At 39.2% G+C, this 12330-nt stretch overlaps 1 protein-coding gene across 1 annotated transcript in view; it reads left to right on the top strand.

Moving 5' to 3' along the window:
• LOC147636596 (histone-lysine N-methyltransferase, H3 lysine-9 specific SUVH4-like) overlaps nt 1-10055 on the top strand; it is an 11275-nt gene extending 1220 nt beyond the window's left edge. The window contains exons 1-14 of the mRNA XM_086800025.1: nt 1-389; nt 917-1042; nt 1341-1395; nt 1511-1623; nt 1727-1897; nt 6153-6251; nt 6435-6533; nt 6626-6678; nt 8130-8215; nt 8353-8512; nt 8613-8718; nt 8811-8993; nt 9125-9355; nt 9627-10055. The exon at nt 1-389 is cut by the window's left edge and continues 1220 nt beyond it. Coding sequence (XP_086656151.1) covers nt 1-389; nt 917-1042; nt 1341-1395; nt 1511-1623; nt 1727-1897; nt 6153-6251; nt 6435-6533; nt 6626-6678; nt 8130-8215; nt 8353-8512; nt 8613-8718; nt 8811-8993; nt 9125-9355; nt 9627-9737 — 1982 coding nt within the window. The 3' untranslated portion in view covers nt 9738-10055. The remainder of the gene's footprint in view (nt 390-916; nt 1043-1340; nt 1396-1510; nt 1624-1726; nt 1898-6152; nt 6252-6434; nt 6534-6625; nt 6679-8129; nt 8216-8352; nt 8513-8612; nt 8719-8810; nt 8994-9124; nt 9356-9626) is intronic.
• Nucleotides 10056-12330: the final 2275 nt, after the last annotated feature.

The raw sequence follows: 12330 nt of genomic DNA, 5'->3' as shown, positions 1-12330 counted from the left end.
CGATTGGAAGAGGAAGGCTGTTAAATAAAACTGGGGCATTGTTGTTTTCTTCATCACAGCTGAGCAGCAGCTTGGGAACCCTAACGAGAGCAAAGGAATGTGATGTTGAAGAGCTCTGCCAGCCAGTTGAAAGGAGGAAACTGAAGAAAGCTGGGTCTTCCTCTTCAGCACAGAAGCAGAAGACAGAAGCAGCACCCCCCACTTCTCATTTGTTGGAATGTGTTCCAAACATGCGTAGAGAAATTGGTGAAGTAGGCCGAGATCAGACTGAAGAAGCAGTTGAAGCTCAGGCAATGACAGTTAGCTCTGAAGTGAAAAACTCTGAGGCTGCAAAGAAGGTTAAGGAGATCCTTCGGCTCTTCAACTCATATTACCTTCGGTTTGTGCAAGTAAGCTCCACAGCCCCTTATGCTGTCACCTTATGAGTTGTCCCAACTACACATCCTATCGAAGTGCCTTCATCAATGCTGTCACCTTATGAGTTGCCTTAGCTACACCATCCTATTGGAGTGCCCTTCATCAGCAGAAAACATGATTGATACATACATATACATATAGATATATAGAGAGAATGTCCAAGGAGGAGGCCGAATATGACCTATGAGACCAAATACAAGGTCGTGGCTCAATGGCTTCTAGTAAGGTCAGAAGCAAAACATAATTATAAATGAGCTTTTGAAGCTTCCCAATCTCCAATCTGTAGATATACATTGGTTAAAGGTTAAGAGGGTTGTGCTATCACCTTATGATATATATTAGCTGGAAAGGTGCTAACACATTCTATCGAACTGCTACTACATACATACATATGTATGTATGTACGTATACATGCATACATACATACATGTATGTGTATGTATGTATATATGCATATAGATATAGAGCGAGCTGATGTATTCTTGTATGTCTCTTACAGGAGGAGGAAGCACGTTGCCGAAGAGAGGCCACTGAAAAACGTGCAAGATTAAAAAAAAAAACTAAAAATGAGGAGAATGATGAGCGCAAAAAATCAAGGCGTCCAGACCTCAAGGCCATTACACAGGTCCTTTTGAGACTCTTTTTCTCTTTGGCTTGAAGAGGGGTTGTTATCTTACTGAAGCTTACACCTTTGAGGTCCATTTATAGGCCATTCCTAGGTCTGTCTTCGAAGCCAGCCAGGGTTACTAATATATCAGGCTTGTCCACAACCATCACGGCTATGGGGAAAGTATACCTTGTCTACCGTCTGCCTTGGCCACAATGGACCAGGCCCAAATCATCAGAAGACGGGGCGATAAACCTCATTAAAATCTCCATCATATAATAGGTACTTATTTATTTATATCTAATGTTGTGTCCAGATGAAGATCGATAAAAAGATGGTTGACAAGGGCAAAATTATCGGGCCTCTTCCAGGTAAGCTCTCTCTTTGTCTGCACCTTTCTTCTTTCTCTTCTCTCTATTCTCTTAGTTCTTAGCTTAATAATAGTTCTTCCTTCTCAATGTACTCTTTTATGGCTTCATGATGCAGGCATCAATGTTGGTGATCAGTTCTTTTCACGTTGTGAGATGATAGCCATTGGATTGCATTGCCATTGGCTTGGTGGCATCGATACTATACCGGCTTCATCTAAGACGCGATTGGTACTTCCTATTGATATAAACTAACAAAAGGCATTTCTATTTATAAAATCTCCCTCACCTCAATCTCTACCCCTCAATTGTGCTGACATCTGTTTTACTTTAGAACATTGCTAGGTTGCCAGTGGCAAGCTCTATAATTCTATCTGGAGCATATGAAGATGATATAGACAACTCAGAAGATGTGATATACACTGGTCAAGGAGGCAATGATCTCCTTGGAAATAAGCGCCAAATCGCAGACCAAGTCTTGAAGCGCGGCAATTTAGCTTTGAAGGTAGCCTGTGTTTCAATTGCTTCCTCCGTCAATATTTATGAGTTTGTAGATGATATGATAACAATGTTGTTACCTTGGGACCTATGTTGATGTGTATCCACATGCATGGTCATCAGTTTATGTTACATGTGTAATGGAAGCCTTCTTATTAAGGCGTGCTAATTAAGTACTTTGGTTTGATAAGTTTTGATGAAGGGAGCACACGAGAGAGAAGTACACACATAAATGCCTGATTAATCCACTGAAGAGACTAGTATATGTAGTGCAGAAAGTGCTTGTGATAGTTTAGGACAGATGGCCATGTGGCACCCTAGTGTATTGGGTGAAGGTGACAGTTTAGGATGATTTGGTTTTTTTGGTGGTCACTTGCATACATGCTCATCCAAACTTTTGGGCTGCTATTCTACATGACATGATGATGTGGCATGATGAAGTGTCACATGATGTGAGATGACATGGTGATGGAGCAGGACAAGACTACATCTAGCATGACGACGTGTCTCACGTGACGTGATGTGAGATGATAGAGTGATGAAGGAGGAGAGAAGGAGTACAGTTGGCATGTATGTGTATTGATGCCAATTTTGTAGTCTTTGTAGTAGTTAGTTTTAGTTAGCTTGACAACAAAAATCACTTACGGGAGAGAACATGCCCTCACAACCTTGCTCATTTTGTTTAGGAAGGGTTATTGTTATGTTAGCTTTTTATGCTATCCTTGTCACATCTCCAGCTGAACTAGCTTTTTTAGCCAAACGAGGGTTAAGGTGGTTGTCTCTTGTCTTATTAAGTTTCAGACCCCTCTCATGGCTTAGATACCGATGCTGTTATGTAACTGGTTTGGAAGTTGATAGTAGACTATGTTTGGACATGTCACTTAGGTGTCCTATATGTCTTTGGTGGTCACTTGCATACTTCCTCATCCATACTTTTAGGTAGCTATTCTACATGACATGATGATGTGTCTCATGTGACATGAGATGTAGGGTGATGGAGCAGGACAAAAGGACTACATTTGGCATGCATATTGATGCCAAGCAGTTAGTTTTAGGTAGTCTGACAACAAAAAAAGTCTTCTTAGGGGAGAGAACATGTCACATTCTTGCTTATTGTGCTCAAGAAGGGTAATTATTATACATTAGGTAAAATTTGGAGTATATAACATGCACATTCTTAAAAGGTGAATTTGGGCATGTTCTTGGATTCATCTAGGTATATAATTCAGCCGTATTAACGGACATGCAGATTTCACATTGTGAAATGAAGTTTTCGTCCGAGTTGCGGCCAGTTGATATTGTACTAATTCTTTTTGTCTTTAGCGGTGCATTTGTCCTATCAACTACTTATTTGATGTACTAATTCTTTCTATTTGCTACTTCCCTTAGTGCTAGGCTTCATTATGGCTGAGTCTGCCCTGCATCTCCGGAGGTTTGACAGAAACTCAGCACGAAGGGCTTTGTGTGAATATATGCTCTTATGTGTGTGTGTGAGAGCATATCTTGATAGAGAGTTCTACACCCACTATTGGGCACTGATGATGTTAGTGGGGATGCCGTAGTATCTAGTCTATACCATGCATAATGGAGTTGATAGTTATATAGTCTTGTGGGTTGACTATCATGAGTATATAACATGCACATTCCTAAAAGGTGAATTTGGGCATGTTCTTGGATTCATCTAGGTGTATATATATATATATACATATAAAGGCTTCTTAAGAAGAGTCATGTCATCACTTTGCTAGAAAAAGAGGGATTGTGGTGAACCTTATGTATCTTATACCAAAACTCTCACATGTGACACACAATTGGAAAACCCTTGAAAAGTAGATTCTAAATTTTTTACCTTCGACAAATTCGGAGTTAATATTACTTAAGTTATGCTTTTCTTATTATAAAGTAGATTTCAACGATTGTGACATCCATGTATATAACTTGAGTATATTAACTCCAAATTTGTCACAATTGTTAGAATCTACCTTTTAGTGGAGAAGATATAACTTGAGGATATCAACTCTAAATTTGTGGGAGGTGACAGATTTAGAATCTACTTTTCAAGGGCTTTCCAATGGCATATCATGGATGTCACAATCATTGGAATCTACTTTTTAGTGAGAAAAGATAACTTGAGCATATCAACTCCAAATTTGTCGGAGGTGATAGATTTAGAATCTACTTTTCAAGGGCTTTCCAACGGTATGTCATGAAGACATAACTTGAACTTATCAACTCCAAATTTGTCGAAGGTAGTAGATTTAGAACGGTATGTCATATGTGAGGATTTTGACGTTAAGATATATAAGGTTCACTATCGATTTCTTTTTTCTAGTAAAGTGATGATATGGCTCTTCTTAGAGAGCTCTTCTTTAGTCTAAATTTTGTGAAATGTTAGCTTTTCATGCTATCCTTGACACATCTCCAGCTTGAGTAGCTCCTAGCCAAATGACGTTTTAAGGTGGCCGTCTCTTGTCTTAATAAGTTTCAAACAGCTCATGGCTTGGATACTGAAGGTAGTAGATTTAGAATATACTTTTCAAGGACTTTCGAATGGTATGTCATATGTGAGGATTTTGACGTTAAGATACATAAGGTTCACCACGGGTTTCTTTTTTCTAGTAAAGTGATGATATGGCTCTTCTTAGAGGACTCTTTTTTAGTCTAAATTTTGTGTAACATTAGCTTTTCGTGCTATCCTTAATATATCTCCAGCTTGACTTAGCTTCTAGCCAAATGATGTTTTAAGTTAACCGTCTTTTGTCTTAATAAGTTTCAAACAGCCCCTCATGGCTTGGATGCTGAAGGTACTATGCGACTGGTTTGGAAGTTGATAATAGACTTTTATGCATTGTATTATTGGGTAGGTCAGTTAGATGTCCTACATACATGTTTTTGTATGTGGGTCATGTACATTTTTGATTTAAGATAGTGGTCATAGCAGTATTTTACACTTTGCTATGTTTGTTGATATTGTCTCCATAGTTAAATGTCCATTTACAATTCACATGTTTTTGTTTGTAGATTGGCTGACAATTTGGGCTTTTCTTGATTATCTAGGGACAACCTTAACAGCAGTTCTCTACAGTTTGTCTATGTTTATTGGAAGCAGTCTCTTCACATTTTTTCTTTTTGTGTGCTCAAGGGCCCTATTTTCTGAAATGGGTTCTAAGTGGATATTGATACTAGCATTTATATTATTCATATTATTCAAGGTCTTATGCTTTGAGAAAATATTGCAATCCTTGAAACAAAAAAACACAAATACACATGTGGCCATAGTACATACCTACTTACATCCATACATGCATACACACATACATACCTACTTATTCATGGACACATGCACATTCACCTATGCATACATACTTATATCCATGCATGCATACACACACACATACATACACACACACACACATACATACACACACACATACATACACACTTTGCTATGTTTGTTGATATTGTCTCCATAGTTAAATGTCCATTTACAATTCACATGTTTCTGTTTGTAGATTGGCTGACAATTTGGGCTTTTCTTGATTATCTAGGGACAACCTTAACAGCAGTTCTCTACAGTTTGTCTATGTTTATTGGAAGCAGTCTCTTCACATTTTTTCTTTTTGTGTGCTCAAGGGCCCTATTTTCTGAAATGGGTTCTAAGTGGATATTGATACTAGCATTTATATTATTCATATTATTCAAGGTCTTATGCTTTGAGAAAATATTGCAATCCTTGAAACAAAAAAACACAAATACACATGTGGCCATAGTACATACCTACTTACATCCATACATGCATACACACATACATACATACTTATATCCATACATGCATACACACATACATACCTACTTATTCATGGACACATGCACATTCACCTATGCATACATACTTATATCCATGCATGCATACACACATACATACGTACTTATACATGGACACACCACATTCACGTATGCATACATACTTATATATCCATGCATGCATACACATACATACATACTTATATCCATGTATGCATACACATACATACGCACTTATACATGGGCACACGTGCACATTCACCTATGCATAGGTACTTATATATCCATGCATGTACACACATACATATGTACTTATACATGGACACACATGCACATTCACATTCACCTATGCATACATACTGCATGCATGCACGTGTGTATGTGCATGTAGGTATGCTGGCGTGCGTAGAAGTCACCTAGATTCACGCTAGAATAACTCAATTACTGCCGCCATGCAGAATAACATGGAACAAGACGTACCTGTTAGGTTAGTCCGAGGTCACAAAACAAAGAAAAGCTACACCGGAAAAGTCTACACGTATGATGGGCTTTACAAGGTAGGAAGAACACATTCTATAAATAGATAAATTTTGTGGAGCTTTACATTTTGTAATTGTGAATTCTTTACAAAGTAGGATTAAGCTTTGGTTCATCGGTCAACTCATGTATGTGTGACTTGGTTTGTTTCAGGTGAAAGATTTCTTGGTGAATTCATGTATGCGTGACTTGGTTTGTTTCAGGTGAAAGATTTCTGGGCAGAGAAAGGGATTTCAGGGTTTACTGTGTATAAGTTTCGGCTTAAAAGAGTGGAAGGACAACCCATTTTGACAACTAATCAGGTAAAAATGCCCAATAATTATGGGATTCTAAAAAATGGATTGCGACCCCTAGTCCTTTTCGGGTGTCTCAATATTTTGCGTCACTTTTACAGGTCCATTTTGTCTCGGGTCAAGTAGTTCCAACAAGCGTTTCTGAGCTAAAAGGGTAATGTGGCGGGTTTCACCTTTTCGCATCAATGCTTTGATGCTACTAACAATCATTAAAAAAAGAAGAAGCCTGCAAACCCTTACTGGAATAATGTGCATTGTTTTTGAACAAATAATAGCTCTGTTACGGCATTTGAAGTTAACTAGCCATTGGAACGTCTTGTGTATCACCCAACTCTAAACCTTGCAGGACATTCTTTGTGAATGTGTTCACTGTCCAAATGGTTACGAATGATAAGTTGATTCGTATATCCTGTCATCAAGTTGCATTTACAAAAGAAGCAATTTATGAGATGCAAAACCATGGGCTTTGCATGACTTGGCCAGTCCCTAGGTCACCCACAATCTTGAGGTTTTGGAATCTGCCGAACTGCCTAGAGTTAATTAAGCATGCTCATAATTGGTGAGCTCCTGAGAAGGAGTCTACATAAGTTCTCCAATGATGAGTATAAGAACATGATGTGATGGTGGTTGTGATGTGGTTGACATGCAGTGTGGCAGTTGGTCGTAGTCCTGGCCAATTAGCACAATTGTGGCACGATTGTGTCCAAGATTGAAAAGGAGGGAGAAAGTGTCTGGAGGTCAGTTTACAGAGATGGTTTTGGGAATGATCCTCTCATCAATGGCACTAAAAAGAGTAGATCTAAAGAGGTTCACTGTTTTGGGGATTCAAGTTTGGGGGTTTTGATTTTGACTAGTTTTGAGACGCCCACAATCTTGATGTTTTGAGGCTTGGATGAAAAGTGCAAACACGGGTGTGATAGGAGACCTCTCTGAAATGGTCACATAACCAAGTTTTCCAACGTGCTTCTCAAAGGACATTTACATGCATAGATTAAACAAGTAAATGAAGGTTATGGATTCTTCAGTGAGGACAACATGAGGCTGGATGCAAGCTGCAACGTTCTCTTTAATGAGATGTAATGGAACCTAAAGGGTAGCTAATGTGTGGTTCCATGTTAGAGAGATGCCTAGATGAGGTGAAAGGCTTGATAATGTTTTCATGGGACTTTTGCTTGCAATCAACTATGAGGTGACTAATAGGCAATTTTTGGGGTGGATGAAGGTTAGAGTATCTTCGTGCATTGCTTGCACACGCACTCTTGCCTGGAAAGACCACATGTTAAGAAGAACACAGATCTTAATCATTTAGGTCTGTCAAATTCAGGCACCTAGGGTGCAATATGCAGTTCACTTTGGCTAAGGAACTTGTAAGGGGCGTGAAATGCATTTAATTTTTTTGTAAGAGCTTGAATTTTTTTGTCCACTTCTTGTCAAGGAGCTCTTGGGGTGTGTGAAAAGCATTTGATGTTTGTTTACAACCCTGGATTCTCTTATTTTATGTTTTAGTAGTCCACATCAATCTTTGCATTTCACCTAAGCATTTTTTTTCCCTAAGAACCTAGGATTTACTATATTCTGTCCTCTTTATTGGAGGAGTTTCTACAGGCTTGTTTGTGCAGATATAAGCAATGGTTTGGAGAGCACTCCTATACCAGCTTCAAATGTTCATAATCCTCCTCTTGCCCCTAATGGTAATTTCAAGAGTTGAAGCTATAGATCTAGAAAGTTCCTTCAACTGTGCTTATCTCTGATGGTTGACCGCTCATTGAAACATAGAGTTGAAGTAGAGGTGTCTGTAAATGTGTCAAGTGTGCTGTTTATTGTGCAGGCTTTAGGTATACTGCCACGATTGAGGTGAGGAAGGGGGTACATACGCCCCTTCCTGCAAAAGGATGCAATTGCAAGGGAGAATGTGTTGATCCTTATAAGTGTTCTTGTGCCATTCTCAATAAGAAAAGATTTCCTTATGTCTTGAAAAACGGTGGCAGGTAGAGCATGGCTATACAAGGGCTCCATTGTTTGTTACTGAAAAACAAGCTATTATTTGTGAAGTGAATCTGGGAAGCATATTGGTGTGCTGTTATGCAGGCTTGTTGAGCCGATGGATGTGGTGTATGAGTGTGGTCCACGATGTGGATGTGATAAAAGTTGTTCTAACCGAGTGACACAAAAAGGCATGCAATATCGTCTTGAGGTAGGGGTCTGCTTCGTCATCAATCAAACTCAATAGCTATTAGCTTATCTTTTGATTATATGGACGGACTTCTTTATGCATATATCAAACAGGTTTTTCGAACGGCTAGTAAAGGCTGGGGTGTGAGGTCCTGGGACACAATCCCTGCAGGAGCTCCTGTCTGCCAATATAGTGGAGAGTTGATGAGGACCGAGGATGCAGACAGTATTTGTGAGAATGAGTATATTTTTGAGCTTGATTGTCTGCAAACAATGAAAAGCATTGGTGTACGCCAGGTGAGTGGGTCTTGGCATGGTGTAACTGGTAGGTTTCTTGCCTGTTCTGAATGGATTGCTACTGCAGTCAGTAGTTGTGTATGTAATGCTTTCAGGATTTGATTAAGATCTTTTTTGAATGTACCTTGCAGAGGAGGTTAATATCAAAGGGAGAGGGGGTTGAGGTTGATGAAGATGCTTTCAAGGATGTTCCAGAGCAGCCAGAGTACTGCATTGATGCCGGCAGCTGTGGCAACGTCTCTCGCTTGATCAACCACAGCTGCGAGCCCAACTTGTTTGTGCAATGTGTGCTGAATGATCACCATGATCTGAGCCAGCCACGCATATGGTTCTTCGCAGCTGATACAATACATCCCTTGCAGGTAGCCAGCTGTGTTCTGTCATCCATCTCTATAATGCAAGCATTTCAATGTTTTCTTGTTCCTCAATTGGAAGCATACGGACAATTTTCTGCCTCATATCCCCTGAATAAGGCATGGGCTGATTGAGCTAGCTGTGTTCTGTCATTCATCTCTATAGTGCAAGCATTCCAACATTTTCTTGCCTTAATTGGAAGCATCATCACATTTTCCTGCTTCTTATCCCCTGAACAAGGCATGGGCTGATTGGTGTGTGTTATACTTGCTTTGGCAGGAGTTGAGTTATGACTATGGTTATGAACTTGACAGTGTTGTAAAGAATGGCAAAGTGAAGGTTCTGCCATGCTATTGCGGCGCTCATGGATGTAGGAAGAGGTTGCATTAGTACTGGTTGTCAAATACCATGTAGTTTTACCTTGTTGGAGTGGCTGTTAGCCTTTTTTGTATGCAATGTCCCTCACGAGCATGTATGCATTAAACAAAAAGCTTGTGGGGGACTTATATTGCAATTCCTTTGACAAGTAATGCCATACTTCAGCAGGTACCCATGGATGTCGGAAGTGGTGGGCTGTTGCAACATAGGCTACCATATTTTTATCTTTCTGATGTCAGATTTGTCTTTCTGCCAGTCTGCAGCATTGCATTTTTCATGTGATACATTCAAATTGAAACATGTACTTATCCTTTCACATGCGCATCGACAATCAACATAGATACAATTCTAAGTCGAGAGCTTATCTTAGCCTTGTTGAATTAATTCATGTGATACATTCACATTGAAACATGTACTTGAAATCCATTCACATGCACATCGACAATCAACATAGATACAGTTCTAAGTCAAGAGCTTACCTTAGCCTTATCGAATTAATTGTCATTGGGTCTTGCTTTGAGCCGAAAATGCACCTCGCCAATGTGGGTGTGCTACCTCGTCCATTAAATCCCCCATGCCCTTGTCACATTGGGCTATGGGGGAGTGAAGAAAGTGCTCTCTTTGCTTAGATGGAGGTTTTAAGAGATTTAATGGACCTCGTCCATTAAATCTCCCATCCCCTTGTTACATTGGGCTATGGGGGAGTGAAGAAAGCGATCTCTTTGCTTAGATGGAGGTTTTAAGAGATTTAATGGACCTCGTCCCTTAAATCTCCCATCCCCTTGTTACATTGGGCTATGGGGGAGTGAAGAAAGCGATCTCTTTGCTTAGATGGAGGCAATAAGAGATTTAATGGACCTCGTCCATTAAATCTCCCATCCCCTTGTCACATTGGGCTATGGGGGGAGTGAAGAAAGTGCTCTCTTTGCTTAGATGGAGGCAACAAGAGATTGGTCTTCGTCGACGGTTATCTCACAAAAAGGTGGATATGGAAGAAGGTATGGAAGAGAGAAAGAAGCTCACAATCAAATCTATTCAAGTAAGTAACAATCTAGCATGCAAGAATCCAATAGAGCACAAGCAAGCAAGAGTAGAGAATAGAAGAGGTTGCATAATAGAAGAGGTTGCAAGTAATGCATTGCAAGGGAATGAATGTGTTCAAACCTTAAAAATAGTCCGGTCACTATTACTAGTCTTCAACAAGTATGACTACTACTAGTTCGGTCATGATTACTAGTCGAATAGAGAAGTATGCATACTATTACTAGTCAGGTAAGTAGCCTTCAATAAGTATGCACACTTATACTAGTCCTATAACAATTACTAGTCTTTAGTAAGTATGCACACAAAGTTCTTAGAAATTCTCTATTTGACTAGTAATAGTATGCATACTATTACTAGTCTGGTCACTACTAGTCTTCAATAAGTACGCACAGTAATACAAGTCTAGTCACTACTAGTCTTCAATAAGTAATACAAGTCCGGTCACTACTAGTCTTCAATAAGTACGCACAGTAATACAAGTCCGGTCACTACTAGTCTTCAATAAGTACTATTACTAGTCTGGTCACTACTAGTCTTCAATAAGTACTATTACTAGTCTGGTCACTACTAGTCTTCAGTAAGTATGCACAGTAATACAAGTCCGGTCACTACTAGTCTTCAATAAGCATGCACCTTGCCATCTTACTCGCTCAACAAACCTCCATCTTTTGTAAGGTCGGACTTTATAAAATAGGCTTACCATGAGCTTGAAGCCGAATAGAGAATTTTTTCAGAACTTTGTGTGCATAGTTATTGAAGACTAGTAATTGTGACCGGACAGTCACATGTTTACATTGGGTTAGCCAAAACTTACAAATGTCTTTAGTAAGTATGTACACAAGGTTCTTAGACTTCCTCTATTTGACTTGAAGCTCATGGTAAAGCCATAGTTATTGAAGACTAGTAATTGTGACCGGATGGTCACATGTTTACACTGGGTTAGCCAAAACTTACAAATGTCTTTAGTAAGTATGTACACAAGGTTCTTAGACTTCCTCTATTTGACTTGAAGCTCATGGTAAAGCCATTTCATAAAGATAGGCCTTTTTGAAAGTGTCTTATTGCAGATTGGCGGTGAAGCCATGTTTACTTTCGAAGTGGTTAACATTTCTTCTTTAAGATGGTGACTGTTATCTTGTGTTACCTATGTCGGTGATAAGTCGTTGGGTGTGGTAAAGGCTGCTTTATAAAGTCTAGCATCATCTTACAAAAGATAGAGGGTCATTCGAGCGATTAAGATGGTAAAGTACCTTATGGTAGCTTGGGTGGATAAAATCATGTTAAAGTGTGAAATGGTTATATATTCCTTTTATAATAGTGATCGTGTTCCTGAGGATATATCCCCTTTATAATGGTTAATGTATTCCATTTATAATGGTGAATGTATTTCCTTTATATTGGTTAATATATATAAGTTGTTGGCGAGGTAAAGGGGATATCCCTTTATAATGGTTAATGTATTCCATTTATAATGGTGAATGTATTTCCTTTATATTGGTTAATATATATAAGTTGTTGGCGAGGTAAAGGTCGCTAAGGTCGCTCTATAAAGTCTAGCATC

Source organism: Cibotium barometz, chromosome 7, assembly GCF_041138505.1.
Source record: "Cibotium barometz isolate CiBa-2024 chromosome 7, ASM4113850v1, whole genome shotgun sequence".
NCBI classification, from domain to species: domain Eukaryota; kingdom Viridiplantae; phylum Streptophyta; class Polypodiopsida; order Cyatheales; family Cibotiaceae; genus Cibotium; species Cibotium barometz.
The sequence above is the reverse complement of the archived record's forward strand: the minus strand, read 5'-3'. Positions and strand labels throughout refer to the sequence as shown.